Source organism: Sphaerodactylus townsendi, unplaced genomic scaffold (assembly GCF_021028975.2).
Source record: "Sphaerodactylus townsendi isolate TG3544 unplaced genomic scaffold, MPM_Stown_v2.3 scaffold_22, whole genome shotgun sequence".
Lineage (NCBI taxonomy): Eukaryota > Metazoa > Chordata > Lepidosauria > Squamata > Sphaerodactylidae > Sphaerodactylus > Sphaerodactylus townsendi.
The window spans coordinates 249,853-271,775 of NW_025950385.1; the positions used below are offsets into that span (position 1 = coordinate 249,853).

General features: G+C 50.0%; 1 protein-coding gene across 1 annotated transcript; it reads left to right on the top strand.

Moving 5' to 3' along the window:
* Nucleotides 1-458: 458 nt before the first annotated feature.
* LOC125425220 (dehydrogenase/reductase SDR family member 11-like) lies at nt 459-21,486 on the top strand. Its single transcript, XM_048482776.1, has 3 exons — nt 459-597; nt 18,827-19,036; nt 21,346-21,486. Exons 1-3 carry the CDS (start codon nt 466-468, stop codon nt 21,484-21,486), a joined length of 483 nt encoding a protein of 160 aa, XP_048338733.1. The 5' UTR covers nt 459-465.
* Nucleotides 21,487-21,923: the final 437 nt, after the last annotated feature.

The following is a 21,923-nucleotide window of genomic DNA, read 5'->3' on the forward strand; positions in this document are numbered from 1 at the left end:
GGAAGGGCAAGGAGATTGTCAGCCCCTTTGAGTCTCCTGCAGGAGAGAAAGGGGGGATAGAAATCCAAACTCCTCCTCCTCCTCCTCCTCCTCCTCCTCCTCCTCTTCTTCTTCTTCTTCTTCTTCGTCTAAATCCAACTCTCCTCCTCCTCCTCCTCTTCTGCCTGGGTCCTTCCCAACCCAGTCTTGGCACCCCTGGGTAACTCTGCTTAGGAGTGGCGGGACTCCCTCCTGGGCATCCCTGTGGGGGCGGGGCCAGCTGCTCTGCAAAGCCGGGCTCTGCCAGCTTCTCCTCCGCCCTCCCCTGGCCAGGAGGAGGAGGAGGAGGCGGAGGAGGAGGAGACGGGGCGGTTCCCAGCCAGCTCCTCCTCCTCCTCCTCCTCCTCCTGCTGCTGCTGCTGCTGCTGCTGCCGCCGCCGCCGGGGTCCGGCGCCGCCGAGCGAGAGGGGGGCGGGCAGGGCGGGCATGGAGCGCTGGCAGGGGCGGGTGGCGCTGGTGACGGGCGCCTCGGTGGGCATCGGGGCGGCGGTGGCGCGGGCGCTGGTCCAGCAGGGCATGAAGGTGGTGGGCTGCGCCCGGAGCGTGGACAAGATCGAGGTAGGAGGGGGCGGGGTGGGGGCGATGGAGTGAATGAATGAATGAATGAATGAATGAATGGACGGGGGATACGGAGCCAATTGGGGGAGGGTCCCCAGCCCCCCTCCCCTTCTGGGCCTGCCTGCCCCGGACAGACAATGCGGGTGCCGCCTCGTGGCCGGTGGGGCGGCGGCTGCCCGGAGCCCCCCCCCCCCGCCTGAGGGGTGGGGCGGCTGAGCACGTGGCTGGGGGCTGTGCGGGGGGGGGGCAGAGAGAGATCCCTCCTCCCCTTGCAGAGGGGACTGCTCCGGCGTGGCCCCTTTTCTTTGTCTGAGCGAAGGGGGAGTTGGGAGCTGGTGCTCGAGGCGCCCCCCCCCCCCCTTTGCATTCTCCCTATGACATTGCATGGGGAGAATTCAAGGGGGGGGGGGCCGCTTTCGGCAGCCAGCTTCCACCCCTCCCCTGTATTTGTTTGGAAAGGTCCCCTGGATGTGGGCAGCGACTCTACCACACCCTTTTTTTGCGGGGGGGGGGGGGTCTCTCCCTACAAGATTCCCAGCCGGCGTCTCTGCGATTTCCCCTGCAAACAGTTCTGCAATGTCTTAGGATTTCCTGACAGATCAAATCAAAGGGTGCTCCCCCCCCCCCCCCCCCCGTCTTTTCCTACCTTGGGAAAAAGGGGCTTGCCGTTTAAGCCTGTTGACTTTGGGGCTGCGAAAACTTCAGTCCTCCCTTGGATCCCTTCTGCGTTGTGGGTCCGCAGATGACAGGGATCCTTCAATAGAGCACAAACGAGCCAGGATCTTGTGATACCTGGTGGCAAAATGTACCCTTAAGAGCAGCAGTGGCGTAGGAGGTGAAGAGCTCGTGTATCTGATCTGGAGGAACCGGGTTTGATTCCCCGCTCTGCCGCCTGAGCTGTGGAGGCTTATCTGGGGGATTCAGATTAGCCTGTGCACTCCCACACACGCCAGCTGGGTGACCTTGGGCTAGTCACAGCTTCTCGGATCTCTCTCAGCCCCACCTACATCACGGGGTGTTTGTTATGAGGGGGGAAGGGCAAGGAGATTGTAAGCCCCTTTGAGTCTCCTGCAGGAGAGAAAGGGGGGATATCAATCCAAACTCTTTTCTTCTCCTTCTCCTTCTCCTTCTCCTCCTTCTCCTCCTCCTCCTTCTCCTCCTCCTCCTCCTCCTCCTCCTCCTCCTCCTCCTCCTCCTCCTCCTCCTCCTCCTCCTCCTCCTCCTCCTCCTTCTTCTTCTTCTTCTTCTTCTTCTTCTTCTTCTTCTTCTTCTTCTTCTTCATGTGAGCTTCTGGGGACAGTCCCCAAAATCTGACTTAGGAAGGACACGTTGCTCGGCATTCAATTGTCACATGTGTTTCTCCAGCAACCGACTCACACACCTGGTGTCAGGTAGGGTTGGCGAGAGACATTCACAGGTGGTTTGCCCGGCCCTGAAAAGTGACCCTGGATTTCCTTGGTGGACTCCATTCTAAGCATGGTGGACTCCCATGCTGGCAGGGGCTGATGGGATTTGTATTCCATGGACATCTGGAGAGCCGCAGGTTGCAGGCCCCTGATTGGGACCAACCTGGCTTGCCTTCTGAGATGTGATGTGATGGAGTTTCACACAGTTGTTTGTGTAAATAAAGTGCCACCAAGTCACAGCTTCTCGGAGCTCTCTCAGCCCCACCTGCAGGAGAGAAAGGGGGGATATAAATCCAAACTCTTCTTCTTCTTCCACATAGTCTGCCTAGTCCAGGGGTAGGGAACCTGCGGCTCTCCAGATGTTCAGGAACTACAATTCCCATCAGCCTAGTCAACATCGTGACGACCCCGTGCTTGCTTGCTTTTGCAAGTCCGTCTTCCTTTCGTTCTTTTTTTTTTTTTGCTTCCCTTTTGCTTGCTAGAGTTCCTTTCATTAGCTTTCTGGCCTGCTGTCTAAGGAACCACGACTTCTGCAATGCAAAGTGGCTCTTCATTTTACGCCCTGTCTGCACCACGTTCCCACTTCCTTCAACTCAGTGACCAAAGTTCCCGGTTCTGGGTATTGTCTTTGCTCTTTCAGTCTTCCTTCTCTCCTGGTACCAAATGACTCCTTCCCTCTCACTATGGAGGAGGAGGAGTAGTTTGGATTTATATCTCCCCTTTCTCTCCTGCAGGAGACTCAAAGGGGCTGACAATCTCCTTGCCCTTCCCCCCTCACAACAAACACCCTGTGAGGTAGGTGGGGCTGAGAGAGCTCCGAGAAGCTGTGACTAGCCCAAGGTCACCCAGCTGGCATGTGTGGGAGTGTACAGGCTAATCCGAATTCCCCAGATAAGCCTCTACAGCTCAGGCGGCAGAGCTGGGAATCAAACCCGGATCCTCCAGATTAGATACACGAGCTCTTAACTTCCTCCTGGAAGCCGAAGACTGAGCCCGGATGCTTTGGTTTGGCCCTGCAGGGCTGCTCATCAATTCAGTCTCAGAGTCCTCTTCTGATAATACTGAGAGGAACTTAGGACGTTTGACGTAGAAATGATCTCTCCCTATCTAGAGCAGGGGTTTGCAACCTGCGGCTCTCCAGATGTTCATGGACTACCATTCCCATCAGCCCCTGCCAGCATGGCCAATTGGCCATGGCCAATCAGGGGTCTGCAACCTGCAGCTCTCCAGATGTTCATGGACTACAATTCCCATCAGCCCCTGCCAGCATGGCCAATAGTGCATGAACATCTGGAGAGCCGCAGGTTGCAGACTCCTGACATAGAGGAATAAGAAATGTTAATATTGGTAAATATTCATGTATTTGTGGTAGTCTTACAGCAACCTGATAAGGTAGGCCAGTATTAACACCACGTTTGAAGGGGGGTGGTTGGCTGGCGCTGACGGATTGTGGCATGACTGAGTTAATGGGAACGGTGACATTTGACCGGGGGACATCTTGATTTGACGCACAGTCCCTCGGTCACGCTTAACTTTGAGTCTCCTGCAGGAGAGAAAAGGGGATATAAATCCAAACTACTCCTCCTCCTCCCTAGTGAGAGGGAAGGAGTCATTTGGTACCAGGAGAGAAGGAAGACTGAAAGAGCGAAGACAATACCCGGAACCGGGAACTTTGGTCACTGAGCAGGAGAGAAAAGGGGGGTTATAAATCCAAACTCTTCTTCTTCTTCTTGGATCAAAGGGTAGCAAGGAAGAAAAGGGCTGTGGGCTTTTTAAAGAATTGACCATCCGAGGCCGTGGCTAATATAACGGGAGGCAAAAATAAAAACTGGGATTTGCTACTTAAAGCTTGGATTTTTCAGACTCTGAATGGGTTGTTCTGATTTACCACGCAGTTCTGGGCTTGGTCTACCTTTTGTGATATGGTCTTATCAAATCAGACTATTGAGTCAGGGCGATCTGGCTGACACTTTCGCCAGCTCTCTGAAGTCTCGCACAGAGGAAGGCCCCTCCCAACACCTGAGATCCTTTCAACTGAGCATGCTGGGGGTAGAACCTGCGGACTTTCCGCATGCCAAGCATGTCAGTCCTGTGACATGAGGATTCCTCTCCAGATAAAGGTATATTGCCAGATGATCGAGCCGGTTATTGTCTAGTCTGGCTGGCACCATCTCTGGCAGAGTCTTGGGTGGAGCTCAGTGCAAACTGAGCAGGTGCTTAACCACGCAACCAGAGGTGGGATCCAGCAGGTTCTCGCAGGTTCCCGAGAGTAGGCTCCTAATTATTTGCGTGTGCCGAGAGGGGGTACTAATGGGTGATTTTGCCACGTGATTTTTGCCTGAGTTACGCCCCTCCTCTCAGCAGTAGCGCGCAGAACTTGAAGCAGTCTAGCAGGAGGTGCACCGGCGTGCGTGGCAGCCTGCGCCTGCGTGCATTCGTTTTCCGCCCAAGGACCGGCGCAGCGGCTGCGTCCTTGCCACAGCCTCGCCCAGGAATGCCCCACCCCCAGAATGCCAATTGGCCATGCTGGCAGGGGATGGTGGGAATTGTAGTCCATAAACATCTGGAGTGCCATAGGTTTGCCACCACGGCCCTGTGGCATTCATTTCCCTAGCTCTGTCCTATCCAGAATCCTGTTTTCCACAGTTTTTTCCTTGGGGGGCGTGTTTGTGTGACAAGATAAAAATATGAAGTGTGAATGTCTTGGGGAATGTACAAAGCAATCCATCTAGGCTTCAGGGCTTTCCTGTAGCTGGCATGTTGATATTCAGAGGTAAGGTGCCAATTTCATAGAAGTTTCAGTTCGAGTAGGGGTGGCCAACCTATGGTGCTCTAGATGTTCATGGACAACGATTCCCATCAGCCCAATCGGCCATGCTGGCAGGGGCTGATGGGAACTGTAGTCCATGAACATCTGGAGCACCATAGGTTGGCCACCCCTGAGTTAGAGGTTATGGGCTGTCCAGAGACCCACCCGCCAAACATCTGCCTACCTTTCAATTGTCATTTAAACAAGCATTCGTCTTTCTGATGCTGATCCTGGCTCATCCTGAGTTCAGAAAGCTGAGGCTCACCCCATTTCCAATGGTGGGCAAGACCAGGAGAAAGACATACCCATCCTATCCCCCCCGCCCCCCGATCTGTCCATCTCTCACCCGAGAAAATAAGACAGTAGCCAAATGCTCCCTGTTGTCCGTTTTTCGCCCTCCAAGAGTTGTTTGTATGCAGTCCGTGGACAAACGCGAGCTCAGAAATTGTAAGTGGGCCGGGTGGCGGCCCTCGCTTATCATATTTACTTTCGGCCGGCGTGCAACACGCGCTCCTGTGATGCTCGGGTTTGAAATCGGAAAGGTATGTGTGTGAAAGGGCATGGAATGAGGAAAGATGTGCTGTCGATCAGAGGTGAGCTTTATGATCCCGGAAGGTTATTTCCCAGGTTGGGACTGGCCTACGGGAAGAGATCGGAATAATTCTTCTTCTTCTTCTTCTTCTTCTTCTTCTTCTTCTTCTTCTTCTTCTTCTTCTTCTTCTTCTTCTTCTTCTTCTTCTTCTTCTTCTTCTTCTTCTTCTTCTTCTTCTTCTTCTTCTTCTTCTTCTTCTTCTTCTTCTTCTTCTTCTTCTTCTTCTTCTTCTTCTTCTTCTTCTTCTTCTTCTTCTTCTTCTTCTTCTTCTTCTTCTTCTTCGGCACGTTGTGTCACCCCTGGACACCAGGTTGGGGATCATCGTGCTTTGGCAATTATATAACTGGCAATGAATGGGTGTTGTTTGCTGGCGCAGGTCAGTTTCGGCTTCGTCATCTGTCTCCGACTACAGCCGGCAGGACGGTCCTGGAAGCTCCCAGCCGGGCACAACAGGTCCCCACCCCTTCGATACTTTCTGTGTTTACTTTGAAATTCTTTGATTGCACCTCATAAATGCAGCATTTACTCCCAAACGGAGACCTCTTCCATCCAAAACAAGCAAGTTACTATCCCTTAAAGATGCAAAAGAGAAATTGAAGTAAAGACTTTGAAGTTGGGGTGGGAGCTGGGAATCTATTTCAGGAGTCAGCAGACAATGTACAGCACCTGTTCCTTGTAATTCTGAATTTACACATAACGTCTAGTTTTTATTGGTGCAAAATGGAAATTATATTGAACGATGGTGTGTAGGTGTTTTTAATGCTATGTTGCCCTTCTATTTGTGCTGGGAATTACCTGGAATTACTGTGGGAAATCACAGGCACAATTATTTGTAAGTCCAAAGTTGCTATTCATGCAGAAGAAAAGAAGAGTTTGGATTTATATCCCCTTTTTCTCTCCTGCAGGAGACTCAAAGGGGCTGACAATCTCCTTGCCCTTCCCCCCTCACAACAAACACCCTGTGAGGTGGGTGGGGCTGAGAGAGCTCCGAGAAGCTGTGACTAGCCCAAGGTCACCCAGCTGGCGTGTGTGGGAGTGCACAGGCTAATCCGAATTCCCCAGATAAGCCTCCGCAGCTCAGGCGGCAGAGTGGGGAACAAACCCGGTTCCTCCAGATTAGATGCACGAGCTCTTAACCTCCTACATCACTGCTGCTCCTGCTGTCTCTCAGTATGATTCACTTCTCTGCTGTTGCCTTTTCTCTGTCGACTTCTGCCAGGAAAGCAGGGTTATTCTTCAGGCAAAATTGGAATCACCCAGTGTTTCAGATACAGAGGCCCAGCATAACTCATTTATGCTCGGCAGAGTCTGCCCGACGCAGCCCTGTGTGAGTCCCTGCTCTGCGCCCAAATCAGTGGCTAATTTAGAAAAGGAGTAGGCCCCTTCTCTGTTGCATGTTGTAAAGGCAAGCTTTAAGGGAGTAAGAGAGGAATACACCTCCTGTTTTTCATTTAGAGAAGAAATAGATTTCGCAAGCTTGGCAAACAGCAGCTCAGTAGGGGATGTTTTCTTGTAGGTCTTCTTTGTTAGCCTGGTTCTGCGCTACAAAGCCCAGGGAGGAGTGTCCCCAGAATAGCGCCAGGCACTCCCGTCTTCCAGTTCAGTGTCCAGTTTATATTTAGCACAAGGATTATACACCCAGGCGTTATCAGGCAGTGCTGTAATCTTGCCTCTCAAGGTAAATCAGGCTGGAGCCAGGCCAGGTTTTGTGGAAGAGGCAGGAAGTCCAGAAGAACAACGTGGGTGAGTCCGAAGCAAAAATGGTACCAGCCCCCGAGTCAGCACCTTTGCGGATGGTACAAGGGTTGGAACCAATTTCCGAGCCTCCGCGCCTGTCGAGTGTCATAGTTTGCCAGCCTCTGTTGACCTTCATAGCTAAGAACGGAGCCTCCAGGTTTAGAGTTAGTAGAGACCCCAAAAGTTTATCTTTGCTAGAAATGAGGGAGCTTCAGCTTTCGAAGTGGCGGCTCCATATTGGAAAAAAAAAATCTTCTCCTTGGGTTTCTCATGGGAGTCTCACTGTGCTGTAGAGAGTGTCTTAACCTACTGCATCTGCGTATGGTTCTCCAGTTGCACAGTGGCAGATAGGAAGGCGCTCCAAAGGGTGATCGCTACTGCCCAGAGGATTATCGGCTGCCCTCTCCCCTCCTTGGAAGAACTCTATCATTCCCTAAAGAAAGCCCAAAATATTCTGAGAGACCCGTCTCATCCAGCACACTCTCTTTTTGAACTGTGACCATCCGGCAGACGATACAGGTCTATCAAAACTAGGACAAAGAGGCTTAGAGACAGCTTCTACTCTAGAGCTGTGGCGATGCTGAACTCCGCGGCTTCGTGTTGATGTGTTTGGGGCTGTGTAGGGATGGGTGGAGGAAGGGGAAAGTGAGGATGGGGTATGAGTCTGGAATTGTGTGCATCGAGGAATGCTGCTGTAAATTCCGTTGTGCATGCACAATGACAATAAAATGCTTATGCTTATGCTTATATGCTTACCACCACGGAAATCTACCATCATCTAAAGATCAAACTGCACGACCAGGAATGCCAGTCTCTCCTGAGTGCTGCACAAAGCTCCTGTTCCCCTCTATACTTTGGGATCACCCCCCACCCCCCCGAAATCTAGCCTTGCTGTATATTTAGAACAGCTTGTTAATTATAAGTGCAGATAGGTCATGACGAGAGCAAGGTGCAACTCATTCCCCTCTGTCTATCTTCAAGGTCGTTTCCTGAACATCCCACAAAGTGAGCGTTGTTGTCGGTACTGTCCCAACGCTATGGACTCCATCCCTCATATCCTGCTTTACTGTTCGAGGTTTAATGATACTAGAACCGATCTGGGAGCTTTACTACCTCTAGAATTTATGTTTCTCTCAAACTAAAAATGTCTAAGCCACAGGTGTCAAACTCGCGGCCCTCCAGATGTTATGGACTACAGTTCCCATCATCCCCTGCCAGCATGATGCTGGCAAGGGATGGTGGGAACTGTAGTCCATAACATCTGAAGGGTCACGAGTTTGACACCTATGGTCTAAGCCAGTGGTGGCGAACCTTTGACACTCCAGATGTTCATGGACTACAATTCCCATCAGCCCCTGCCCATGCTGGCATGGGCTGATGGGAATTGTAGTCCATAACATCTGGAGCGCCAAAGGTTCGTCGCCACGGGTCTAAGCTATTGAACAGCCCTAATGTAGAAATTTCTGAAGCAGTCGCTACATTTTTAATCCGTGTTCTACGTGAAGTATAACAATGATCCTGTTTTTGTACTTGGAATGTAGGGTACTTCTGGTGTATGCCTAATAAAGGTTTTTGGATTGCATTGGATTGGAGATAATCGAGGGTCAGATATTAGGGGACAGAGGGTTGCAGCTTTGGGTAGGATAACCTTTGGTTCACCTCTGCCCTTGGCCTATGGAACTGCCTTAATGCCGTTTGGACCCTTGGTCCATTTTGCTAAGTATTGTCTTCCCTGATCTGTGGCAACACTCTAAGGCAGGGGTGGCCAACCTATGGTGCTCCAGATGTTCATAAACTACAATTCCCATCTTCCCCTGCCAGCATGGCCATTGACCATGCTGGCAGGGGCTGATGGGGATTGTAGTCCATGAACATCTGGAGCACCATAGGTTGGCCACCCCTGCTCTAAGGCCTTGGGGCAGAGAAGTCCTTCTTCTGACAGCTGCTGGAATCAAATCTTTGGCATTGTCTTGAGCTATAACCTCTACTGATACAGCACACTTTTTGCCTATTGAAGTGTCCCAGGTTTGATCCTTGGCTTCTCCTCTTAAGGAATCTCAGTGATTGGGGGAGGCTCCAATCTCCCCAACAGCCTCGCTGCTCAGAGCAGAGAAGAGTGAGAAAGACAAACCAGTAGTAGACTGATTTGGCATAAAGTAGCTTCATAGGTTTGGGAGGATTTCCTTGGTTTCTCTAACGTGAGAAAAAAATATATCGCTCTTCTACGTGTATTACCCAAACGAGCATTGTTATGATGGTCACGTTGCCCAACCAGAGGTGGGATCCAGCAGGTTCTCACAGGTTCCCGAGAGTAGGTTACTAATTATTTGTGTGTGCCGAGAGGGGGTTACTCATTGGTGATTTTGCCACGTGATTTTTGCCTGAGTTAAGCCCCTCCTCTCAGCAGTAGCGCGCAGAACTTGAAGCAGTCTAGCAGGAGGTGCACCGGCGTGCGTGGCAGCCTGCGCCTGCGTGCATTCGTTTCCCGCCCAAGGACCGGCGCAGCGGCTGTGTCCTTGCCACAGCCCCGCCCAGCAATGCCCTGCCCCCGGAATTCCCGGCCACACCCCCGTCATGCCCCGCCCAGCCCCATTGGCACTACGCCACAGTTTGAATCCCACCACCATGGGAACCAGTTACTAAAATTTTTGGATCCCACCACTGTGCCCAACACACACTGAGTAAAGTCACTGGTCTGTCCAGGTCCGAATTCTCTACTCTGGCGGCAGCTCCCTGGGTTTTCAACCTTCCCCACTTACGGAATCAAACTAGGTCAAAATTCAGAGCAAGAGATCGACAGAAGGACCTAGATAAGAAAGTCTGTAACCAAGAATGTATCATTTAATATTACTGATAATGAGCGGGTTGATAATTAGCTGCAAAGCTTTAGCAAACTGGCACACTCAAGTTATAATAACTGATATATATACACAAGAGGTTCCCTGATTATTGTTTTAGTACACTGGCGTGAATCTGTGCATGGTTCATGCTCGGATTATTGGCACTTTTCCCCCTCTGCCATTTCCCCATCTGTAAAGTATGTCTAAACATCCCACCTGCCTGACGCTCTGTTCACACACTGGCTATTCTTAGTTTCCACTTAAAAAGTAAAGCTGGTTCCTTGTGCAAGCACTGGGTCTTTACTGACCCCTTGGGTGGCATCACATCACAACATTTACTAGATAGGCTATGTTTAAGAACATAAGAACTAGCCTGCTGGCTCAGACCAGGGTCCATCTAGTCCAGCTCTCTGCTACTCGCAGTGGCCCACCAGGTGCCTTTGGGAGCTCACATGCAGGAGGTGAAAGCAATGGCCTTCTGCTGCTGCTCCTCCTGAGCACCTGGTCTGCTAAGGCCTTTGCAATCTGAGATCAAGGAGGATCAAGATTGGTAGCCATAGACCGACTTCTCCTCCATAAATCTGTCCTAGCCCTTTTTAAAGCTATCCAGGTTAGTGGCCATCACCACCTCCTGTGGCAGCATATTCCAAACACCAATCACACATTGTGTGAAGAAGTGTTTCCTTTTCTTAGTCCTAATTCTTCCCCCTCCCAGCATTTTCAGTGTATGCCCCCTGGTTCTAGTATTGTGAGAAAGAGAGAAAATTTCTCTCTGTCCACATTTTCTACCCCATGCATAATTTTATAGACTTCAATCATATCCCCCCTCAGATGTCTCCTCTCCAAACTAAAGAGTCCCAAACGCTGCAGCCTCTCCTCATAAGGAAGGTGCTCCAATCCCTCAGTCATCCTCGTTGCCCTTCTCTGCACTTTTTCTATCTCTTCGATATCCTTTTTGAGATGTGGTGACCAGAACTGGACACAGCACTCCAAGTGCGGTCGCACCACGGCTTTATATAAGGGCATGACAATCCTTGCAGTTTTATTATCAACGCCTTTCCTAATGATCCCCAGCATAAAGTTTGCCTTTTTCACAGCTACCAGGCATTGAGTTGACATTCCCATGGAACTATCAACTAAGATGCCCAAATTTACAGGGTGGTTTGCCATGGCCTTCTCCCAGGGGCGCAACAAAGGGAAACTGCGTTTGGGGCATGTATGTGCCCTGCATCCCCGCCTGCCCCGGAATGCCCACACTAATCCCACGCACCGCCCATGTGCTGGCGTATGTCCGGGGCAAGACATCCGCCCCGTCCCCCAGCAGCTACGCCTCTGCCGTCTCCGGTTGTCTACACTTTACTCCAGCAAGGTGAGGGCTCATTTTATCAACCATGGGAGGATGGAAGGCTGAGTTGATCCTGAGCCAGCTACCTGAAACTGACTTCCGTCGGGATTGAACTCAGGTTGTGGGCAGAGCTTGGACTGCAGTACTACAGCTCTGCACCACAGGGTCTCTGGATTCCGCTTACCCTTGCAACAAACCTTAACTTAAAGATGCTGTTTTCTTTTAAGCAGCCATATTTGGTCCTTTTCTGAGACACGTCTGGCTCCAGAACCATAGATTGCAAAAGGGACTTCCGCTCCAGCATCTCAAGCGGACAACTTCCCCATCACTTGATAACTGGAGATGCCAGGATTGGAACTTGGGGCCTTCCACGTGCCAAACAGGTGCTCTGCTCCTGAGCCACAGGACGATGGTTGTCCATGCGTGTTTGTAGAAATGAGGCCTGCATGTGGTATGATGGCTGGAGACATATTATGTTCATGCCTCCTGTTGAGACAGGGGCAGAGCGAGGGGGCACTGCGCCCAGGGCACGCGTGCACCCTGCGCCCCTGCTGCGGCGCCGCCTGCCCACACCCCAGAATGCCCCCTCCACACTCTGGCCATGCCCCCACACTGGTGCATGCCCGGGGCATCATCCCCCCCTTTCCCGTTGGTGCTACGCCATTGTGTTGAGATCCCTATCATAGGCAGCAAGGCCATACAAGCATTTTGGGGGTGGGGGGCAGCTCTGCTGTTACTGAAAGAAAGTCCCCACCTTGCTGCTGCCGCCGCCCAAACAATACTTTCCATTTCTTCCTTCTGCAGGAGGGAGCATCTAGGAGCAATTGTCTCACAGACAGATTTGCTTGCAAGGAGAAAATCTGTGGTTACAACAAGGACTCCTTGGTGACCCAAGCTTAGGAGCACAGACTTGGGGACTTGTCTAGCTGTGTCCCTGTTTCGGTTGCTTTCATATGTGCCAAAGGACCGTGTGTGTGTGAGTAAGTGAGTGAGTGAGAGTGTGTGTGTGTGTGAGAGAGAGAGAGGATTGTTGTGTGGGTTTGCCCTCGCCAGTTGGCGGGGTTTTGAGGTCGTTTTCTCAAAATGATTCAGAGAGTTTCAGACATAGACTCAGTGGTGGGATCCCAATATTTTAGTAACAGGTTCCCATGGTAAATTTTTTAGTAACAGGTTCCCATATGACTGCACTGCGAGGGAAGCAGGCTCAAAAAGAACATCCTTTCCAGAGAAAAGAAATGCTGTAATTCTCCCCCCCCCCCCCAAAAAAAAAAAGTGTTCCAGAAACATTTCCAAAACCAAAGCAGGGAAAAGCAGTGCAGAACTCCACGGCGGGAAGGTTTCATTTCCAGCCTGAAGATATCATTAATGGTATGTGTGGAAAAAGGCCGTAGACAGAGGTGGGATCCAGCAGGTTCTCACGGGTTCCCGAGAGTAGGTTACTAATTATTTGCGTGTGCCAAGAGGGGGTTACTAACTGGTGATTTTGCCACGTGATTTTGGCCTTAGTTACGCCCCTCCTCTCAGCAGCAGCGCGCTGGACTTGAAGCAGTCTAGCAGCAGGTGCAGCGGCTTGTGTGGCAGCCTGCGCCTGCGTGCATTCGTTTCCCGCCCAAGGACCGGCGCAGCGGCTGCGTCCTTGCCACAGCCCCGCCCCTGGAATGCCCCGCCCCAGAATGCCCGGCCACGCCCCATCGTGCCCCACCCATCCCCATTGGCGCTACGCCACAGTTTGAATCCCACCACCTAAAATGTTTGGATCCCACCACTGGCCGTCGACCAATTCATTGCCCTTGGATAGAACGGGATGTAAAACTGGAACCTTTTAAAAGGGGCAGTGGGCTTCCAGCGAAGAAGGCCAGTAGTCATTGAACCCGGCGAACAATGTGAGCAGCGAGTTAATTTTCTCCTTTTGCCGGCGAGGCAGGCAAAATCCCGGGATGTTTTGGTCCTGTCTGTTTTGACTTCAACTCGCCTCCTTCAGGCAGTAGAATCCAGACATCACGTGATGCTGCTTCTCAGACTACAAGTTTGTTGAGTGTTGTGAAGTTGACACGTCTGGGGCAGGTTTGCCTGTTCTCGTCAGCATCAAAACCCCGTCAGCAGAGGGGAAAGACGGCTTTTTCGGGGTTGGGGGGGGGGGGTGTCGCTGCCGCTGGCTAAATCATCTCCTCTAGCATCATAACAGGCAGCTGAGCCAATGGCTGCAGTGGAAGGATTTGTGGATTTATTTGTGCAAGAAAACATTTTAACCCCCACCCCCCCTTCAGCCACTGCGACACTCCAGTGACTACTAGCACAACCGAAAAGCCATTTCCAAGACCCGAAGGGCATTCACGATCCTTTCTGCTGGTACAGCCCATCAGAAGTGCAATCCAGAGAGACAGGGCAGAAATAAATCCAAATTAGCAACTTTGAAAAAGGACCCGTTTGACGATAAAAGCTCGAATATAAGAGAAAAGGAGCAGCCCCAAAATGTAGTCAGAACTTCAAATTGTCCAGTGCATTTTGTTCTACTTCTTGCCCAAAGTCCTCCAGAAAAGGACAGCTGTTATCCCTCCGTAGATCGGCAGAACCATACCGATTTGCCCAGTTGCTGGATGTTTTATTGAAGGACTCTCGCCGCCCCCGAAGTTCAGTAAGGCTAATTGCGTTGGTAAAGGAACGGGCTTCATTTCTTGATCGCTGGGCTGCACAAAAAATAATGAAGTGGATCTAAGTATTCAGTTAGTTTCCATGCAGTCAATCAGGGAGAAGGAAAGGTGTTGCCTGATGTCTATCGTTATTGTTATACTAGCGGGGCCCGGCCACGCGTTGCTGTGGCAATTGTCCTTCTCATCACAGTCCGCAACCCACACAGGTGTCATTGCAGGTCCAATGATCCGCAGCATAGCCTTTTGGGGTGGTCAAATGGAATCCCTCTTTCCCTTTTCAATTCACATTGTTATATGGTGGTGTCTTGTTTTTTTAGTATAATTTAACCCTTTCCATTCCACACCGGAACTGTCCAGAGTGCGAATCCCGCTGTCCATGAGGCTGGTTGACACGCACAGTCCTGGCTTGGGTAAGGTAGAACTGGGGCAAGCAGGCTATCCCAGTCAGGCAGCAGAGGCACGGTGGTGAGGCACTCAGATCGAGGCCAGCTCCCTGGGTTCTTAAAGGGCCACGTGCAAAAGAAGCGGAGCCGGTAGTGTTGGTTCGCCCCCACCCCGTGGATTTTCTTAGAAGAAAAAGGCAAACTCCAGCTCGCTTTTAGTAAAAGAGAGCTGTGGCGAATATGGGTGAGGAAGTGGGTAAGTGGTGGTTGGATGTGAGAGAGAGCAGAGCGAGGTGTGTGAGGATGAGCTGGATATGTGTTGTGTGGTAGCAGTGGGTGAGGCACAGAGAGTGAAAGTTACCTGCATGTGTGTGTGTGGGGAACCCCACTTGACGTCTCACATGGCAAAGTGTGTATGTGTTTCACTTCCACTCGTATTACCTAACAGTATTACCTATTTACTGTTTTCACTGCTCATCTCTGCCCATCTGAGCGAACATCCTAAGCCCTCAGGCCACAGACAGACAGGCTGCACGGACATTCTAAGGGTGACAGTTAAACACAAACAGCTTCATGGCCTGGTGTGCCAGGAAAAATACATTTTACCTGGCTCAGGTATGGACTTTTGGCGATTTGAAGGTCCGATTACCTGCCTGCAACAGGGAGGAACGTCATGTGAAAATTTGGGGGCAATCCGTCCAGCCGTTTCGGTGTTAGGGAGTGACTAACAAAGTCACTGTTTGCTTTTTATATATATAGATTGTCAAATACTTTCATGGCCAGAATCCGGGCTGTGAGGCTGTGGTCTAGTAGTTTTTGCTCCTGATGTTTCACCTGCATTTGTGATTCGCATCTTCGGATGTGTTTCTCTCCCCTGGAGAGAAACACACCTTTCATGACATAACTCTGAAGATGCCAGCCATAGATGCGGGCAAAACTGTAGGAACGAAAACTAACCTCCGTGGCCACGCAGCCTGGAAAACCCACAACGGCCTAATATTCTCATTATCAATTTTTGTTTAATATCCGTTCTTTAGCTGGTTGCTGGCCTTTCACTACAATTCTAGCCTCACCCAGAATTAGGAACCTATGTTTCCAGATGTTCAGAATCCAATTCCTATCAAAGCTCTGTCAGCATGTGGCCAATTGGCCATGCTGGTAGGCTGATGGGAATTGTAGTTCCTGGAACATCTGGAGAGCCGCAGGTTCCCTACCCCTGGTCTAGACAGGGTAGAACCCGCGCCTCTCCAGATGTTCAGGAACTACAATGCTTATCAGCCTGGTGGCATACGGTTGGCCATGCTGGCAGGGGCTGATGGGTATTATAGTCCTTGAACATATGAGAGTACCAAAAGGTTCACCACCACTATTCAGGGATGTTCTAATGCCGTGGCGGCTAAACCTTTTGGCACTCCAGATGTTAAGTGGACTACAATGACCCATCAGCCCCTGCTGCATTTTCAAATTGTGGTATTTAGTGACCTTATTTTTTTTTCAGCGACCCTGTCGACGACGGTCACTTGATGGTCTTGTCCTTGGTCATTGTGATGTCCAGTGTGTTACGTCTCAATACTGTCTGTTTGAATTTTGAAAATCCCACAAGATTTTGACTTTCTCATTTTCCGTGACTTTCTCTGGACAGTGTTCCCACCAGTTCTTAGCTGATGTTATGTTGTCATTCTTGCCTAAATTCCAGTGGATCATCTTGGCCACTGAGTTGTGCCTCTGTTTGTACTCAGTCTGGGCAATCTTTGTGTCATACATTATTATTGTTATTGCAATTATTATTATTTTAGATAATTTAAATTGTTGGTTGTTTCTCCAAAAAGCAAATGGAATTTTACTAAACTGAATGACACGAACAGCCCAAAAGCAGCATGGCAGCAAAAACTCAACATAAAATGATAAAGGCCAATCCAAAACAGCCCTTGAAACCATCACAGAATAATCCACGGGCGTTTTTAGCTGTGAACCCAGCCCAAAACCACGCCAGTCCCCAAAGACAACTACAGGAGCAGCAGTGGCGTCGGAGGTTAAGAGCTCGTGTATCTAATCTGGAGGAACCGGGTTTGATTCCCAGCTCTGCCGCCTGAGCTGTGGAAGGCTTCTCTGGGGAATTCAGATTAGCCTGTGCACTCCCACACATGCCAGCTGGGTGACCTTGGGCTGAGTCACAGCTCTCTCCAGCTCTCTAGCTCCCACCTGCACCTCACAGAGGGTGTTTGTTGCGCGAGGGTGGGGGGAAGGGCAAGGAGATTATCAGCCCCTTTGAGTCTCCTGCAGGAGAGAAAGGGGGATATAAATCCAAACTCCTCCTCCTCCTCCTCCTCCTCCTCCTCGTCTTCTTCTTCTTCTTCTTCTTGTTCTTCTTGTTCTTGTTCTTCTTGTTCTTGTTCTTCTTGTTCTTCTTGTTCTTCTTCTTGTTCTTCTTCTTGTTCTTCTTCTTGTTCTTGTTCTTGTTCTTGTTCTTGTTCTTCTTCTTCTTCTTCTTCTTCTTCTTCTTCTTCTTCTTCTTCTTCTTCTTCTTCTTCTTCTTCTTCTTCTTCTTCTTCTTCTTCTTCTTCTTCTTCTTCTTCTTCTTCTTCTTCTTCTTCTTCTTCTTCTTCTTCTTCTACAGATTGTCTGGAGGGCAACATGTATATGGTCCCTCAAAACCCAGATCTGTCCCCTTCCATTGGTGACCAGGCTACCAGATATTGACCGGCCCGGCCTTCAAAATAAATTCTCCCATCAATTCAGATCTGTGCTGCTGACTCCTTTTGCCTGCCTCCGGATGGAAAGTGAGTTGATTTCGAAAGTGGAGGATCGGACATCTGATAATTGCCCCCCCTCCCATTTCAATCAGTATTATTATGGGATGGGCCTTAATTTACTCTGGAGTGCTTTGCTGAATCTGCGCCAGGACATTCCGCATCTCAGTGTGGGAGATTAAACATTCACAGGGGAACATTCCCTGAACAAAGCTGTGGTACTTACTGGTAGTTTGATCGATCTGGGACTCTTTCTCTCCCCCAGTGGTTGCTCTCAGGTGTTTACATTTTTTTAAAAATGACGCTTTTAAGACTCCCTAGCCGGTCAGAAAGCTCCAATAAGACCAGGTGCAGCCCGCCTTCTAGCTTTTGGCGGGTGGCAGAATTATGTTGGCTCTGCTTCTCTGGTTGGAAAAAGGCAACGGCATTTGAGTTATGTCATACTCTTGACAAAGAGTTCTGTGTAAGGGCCAAAGCTTGCATATTCTGTTACTGACAGTATTAGTTCTTCTGGCCACAGAGACTGCCACTGGAGAGGGTCTTCTCAGTCATGGCTCCAGAGCCCTCAAACTCACTTCCCAGAGAAATCTGTCTATCCCAGGGGTGTCAAACATGCTGCGCAGGGGCTGGATCCTGCCCGATAAGCCCTCTCCAGGCAACTCCTCCTGCAGACTCCTTAGTGTTCCCCCCTTCCCCCATGCTGCACTTACCTAGCTGGCGGGGCAGGGTCTGGTGGCGGGAAGCTCAGGTGGGTGCCACGGCCGCAAGCCAGATCTTGCCCGAGAATCACCCTCCCTGTCAGCTGGGAGTTGGCCTTGGACGTCCGCCTGAGCTGCTGACCGCTTAGCCACGGCTGCAATACATTTACTAGCTCTCTCTATACTGGTCGCCACATCTCAAAAAGGATGTTGAAGAGATAGAAAAAGTGCAGAGAAGGGCAACGAGGATGATTGAGGGACTGGAGCACCTTCCTTATGAGGAGAGGCTGCAGCGTTTGGGACTCTTTAGTTTGGAGAGGAGGCATCTGAGGGGGGATATGATTGAAGTCTATAAAATTATGCATGGGGTAGAAAATGTGGACAGAGAGAAATTTTCGTCTCTTTCTCACAATACTAGAACCAGGGGGCACCCATTGAAAATGCTGGGGGGAAGAATTAGGACTAATAAAAGGAAACACTTCTTCACGCAACGTGCGATTGGTGTTTGGAATATGCTGCAACAGGAGGTGGTGATGGCTTGGACAGATTTATGGAGGAGAAGTCGATCTATGGCTACCAATCTTGATCCTCCTTGATCTGCAGAGATTTGCAAGAGAGCCTTAACCAGACCCAGGTGCTGCGGGGAGCAGCAGCCGCATAGAAAGACCGTCGCTTTCGCATCCCTACGCTTGAGCTCCCAAAGGCACCTGGTGGGCCACTGCGAGTAGCAGGGAGCTGGACTAGATGGACTCTGGTCTGATCCAGCTGGATTGTTCTTATGTTCTTAGGAAGCAAGTAAGTTTATATCAGCCACATTTTAACGTTTCACTTATTTATTGCAAAATTCTCAGCTGCCTTGAGTTTCCCGAATTTGTTCCTTTTTCTAACGTATTTCAATTGTTGTATTGTTAGGTCTAAAAGCCTCTGTGGTCTGCAGACCTCCTTGTGTAAACGAGTGAATGAATTCCCCAAATACAATTGCATTCCGACCCCTTCTATCCTATTTCTTTTGCTCTAGAAATTGGCTGCGGAGTGCCAGAGTGCCGGGTTTCCGGGCACGCTCATTCCATACAAGTGCGACCTCTCCGTTGAAGAGGAGATCCTGTCCATGTTCTCTGCCATCAAGACGCTCCACCAAGGGGTTGACATCTGTATCAACAACGCTGGGCTGGCTCTGCCGGAGCCCTTGTTATCCGGCAAGACGGAAGGCTGGAGAACAATGCTGGATGTGAGTAGGAGAGAAACATGATTTTGGTGAAACTGAGCGGATTCGAAACACGTTTCAGATGAAAGAGAGGTCTCTTTCTCATAGAGGTGTGAGCTGTCTTCTTCTTCTTCTTCTTCTTCTTGTGTTCCGCCTCTTAAGTAGCTTACCTTTTCTTTGCCTTAGACTTTTATGCATTACTTTTTTGCTCTTTCTGAAGCCAGCATGAGACAGAACAAGAAGCTGCTTAGTTTCCAAATGCTTTGGGAAAATGTGAATTTTCCTGTTGTTTCCTTTCCTCATCATGTGAAGCGGCTGGCAGGCTGTAATTCTTTATCAGTTTTGTTGCTCCTTCCTGCCTTCGCAGTTCACCCAGTAGCAATATTTTCCTCCTCTGGCCACATTTCTGAGCGATCAAAAGGACTTTTGTTTTGGGTTTTAAAATGCCGAGGTCTAATATTAGAGCAAAGGAGATTGGTCTGTTGAACTATTAGTTCAGGAAGCAGGGAGGCAAAGGTCCCAAATGGGCTCATCTGGCCACCATTTCCAAAAGATCAGAAGGGCTTCTGTGTGTGTCTTGTTTTTTTTTTAAAAACACAATGCTGCTGACTAATGCTGGAACAAGGGGAGGGAGTTTAGAGGCAAACAGTAAGTGCACAAAGAGCCCTAGGAGTTGTCATAGTGAGTGTCTTTTGAGTGGTATTCTGATTCTGCAGCCCTAACCCAAGGATCCAGCTTAAAGTAGCAGTGTGTTTTACCCTGAGCCACCAATTTAGGCGTCAACCGAAGATGATGCTTGATTTCTTAGATTATATTGAAGGTTGGATAGAGGCCTGCATGCATTGAGCATGTGAGATTTGGAAGAGCATTTGTTGCAGCTGCTTTTTTGGTACCCTGTGCTACACTTTTGAACTGGTCCCTTCTGCATGCTTACTTCAACTGTGCAATGGCATACTGCTAATGGGGACATGTTCCTGGGCACCGCGCCGTTTAGAGTCACATGGCGAAGCTTGATGTGTCAAAGCCACCAAGTCCGCCTCCCTGGCCTCCCAGTGGCTCCCTGTAGAGGAGGTGGGGCATGGGGAGTGTGAGAGCCAAGATGATGGCGTGAGGAGGCAGTCATGCCCCAGAGCCATTTAGGCCTAACTGCAGCTGCTGCATCTTTTAGCTGTATTCAGTGTGTGTTTTACCTGAGTGTGTAAAACACTCAGGTAAACAGTCCCATATTCAGTGTTGTCATCAGAGTCAGAGATGAGCTCAGTCCCAGATTGTTCCTTGGACTCCTCCTTCCCTCACTGACAGAGCTGTGGTCAAATAAGTCCTGGTTGAGGAAGACCCTCCACGTGACATCTCAGCTCAAGAGCCCTAATAAATTTCAGTTTGCTTCCTGTGTGTAGCCAGCTACTGGGATTCTGAACCTTGAGCTAATAATCTCAGTTGCGAATAGAAAGCGGTAGATGTCAAAAGAACCCACGAGAGTGGACTTCACAACATCCTGGAGCTAGAACAAAATGTTCAGTTGTGGCTTCATGTGCCTTTTGTGGTAGAAGGTTAGAGCTTGTGTGTATCAAATCTGGAGGAACTGGGTTTGATTCCCAGCTCTGCCGGCTTTGTGGAGGCTTATCACAGAATTCAGATTAGCCTGTACTCCCACCGCCAACTGGAGTGACCTTGGAGCTAGTCACAGCTTCTTGGAGCCTCTCTCAGCCAGCCCCACCTACCTCACAGGGTGTTTGTGCGTGAGGGGAAGGGCAAGAGTGTAAGCCCCTTTGAGTCTCCTGCAGGAGAGGGGGATATAAATCCAAACTCTTCTTCTTCTTCTTTGGCGAAGGAGGGCCAGCCCTTGAAGAAGCTGAGCCTCAACTCTGCAAAGGAAGCTTTGGTTTGGGATGTCTGAACCTGGACCTAGAATAGTGGCAGACTGATTCCTTGGCCACTGGAATAGACTGCTGAAGAGGGGCTGAGAAGGGCACCCTTTCTGGGGTAGTCCATGCATATTTTCATTTCCTTCTGTTGCCTCAGGTTCTGAAGATATTTGGAAACTGTGTACAATTAGAAGCTTTTAGGAAGGGAAGTGAGAGAACATGTGCCACTAGCAGTCATAATCCCTCTGCCTTGCTGCCTTCAGCTCTTTGTAATCAACCAAAATCACTGTTGTTTCCTATTTGGCCACCTCACCTCTCGCGGGCTTTCCCCACTACAGAAGGGGAGCTAAGATGCATTCGGTTCCCTTCGAGGAGAGTGGCAAACCTGAGTAGAAACCAGTTCAACTCTGTGTCAGTGGAAAGGCCTCAAAGTCTACTCAAAACTTCTGCGTGTCTCTCTTGGTCTAGTACAGCGGTTCTCAACCCTGGGGTCGAGCGGTCCTTTCACAGGAATTGCATACAAGACTCCTCGTGCCCTTCCTGGGGAGCTTAGAGCAAAACATGGGGAGCTCTCCCTTCCCGTTTGACCAACCCTCATCTCCGCTGTGAAGTAGGCTGTCTTGAAGAAAGAATGGCTGGCCATGGTGAGTGGTGCTGAGTCAGATTCAAGCGTGGCACTCTAACCGATGCATTGCTGTGGCTCTCGGAGCGAGGAAGCAGGCAGCCCTTGAGGATTTGTTTAAGAAGGGGTCTCTCAGTGTTAAAGGCACCATTGGCTGGGGTGAGTGGGAGGAGGAAGGTAGTCGTATTGACAGGTGGTGCAGAGAGAGGTTTGGTTGGCATGTTCCCAATAGACAGAACAGACCTAGAGTGACCTAGGGTGCCAGGCTGTCTGGATGCCCCTGCACTCCCTGAAATTGTTTTTTGTTGCTCGTTGGAAGTGACGCAATACATTATTATTATTATTATTATTATTATTATTATTATTATTATTATTATTATTATTATTATTATTATTATTATTATTATTATATTTAATAGACCAA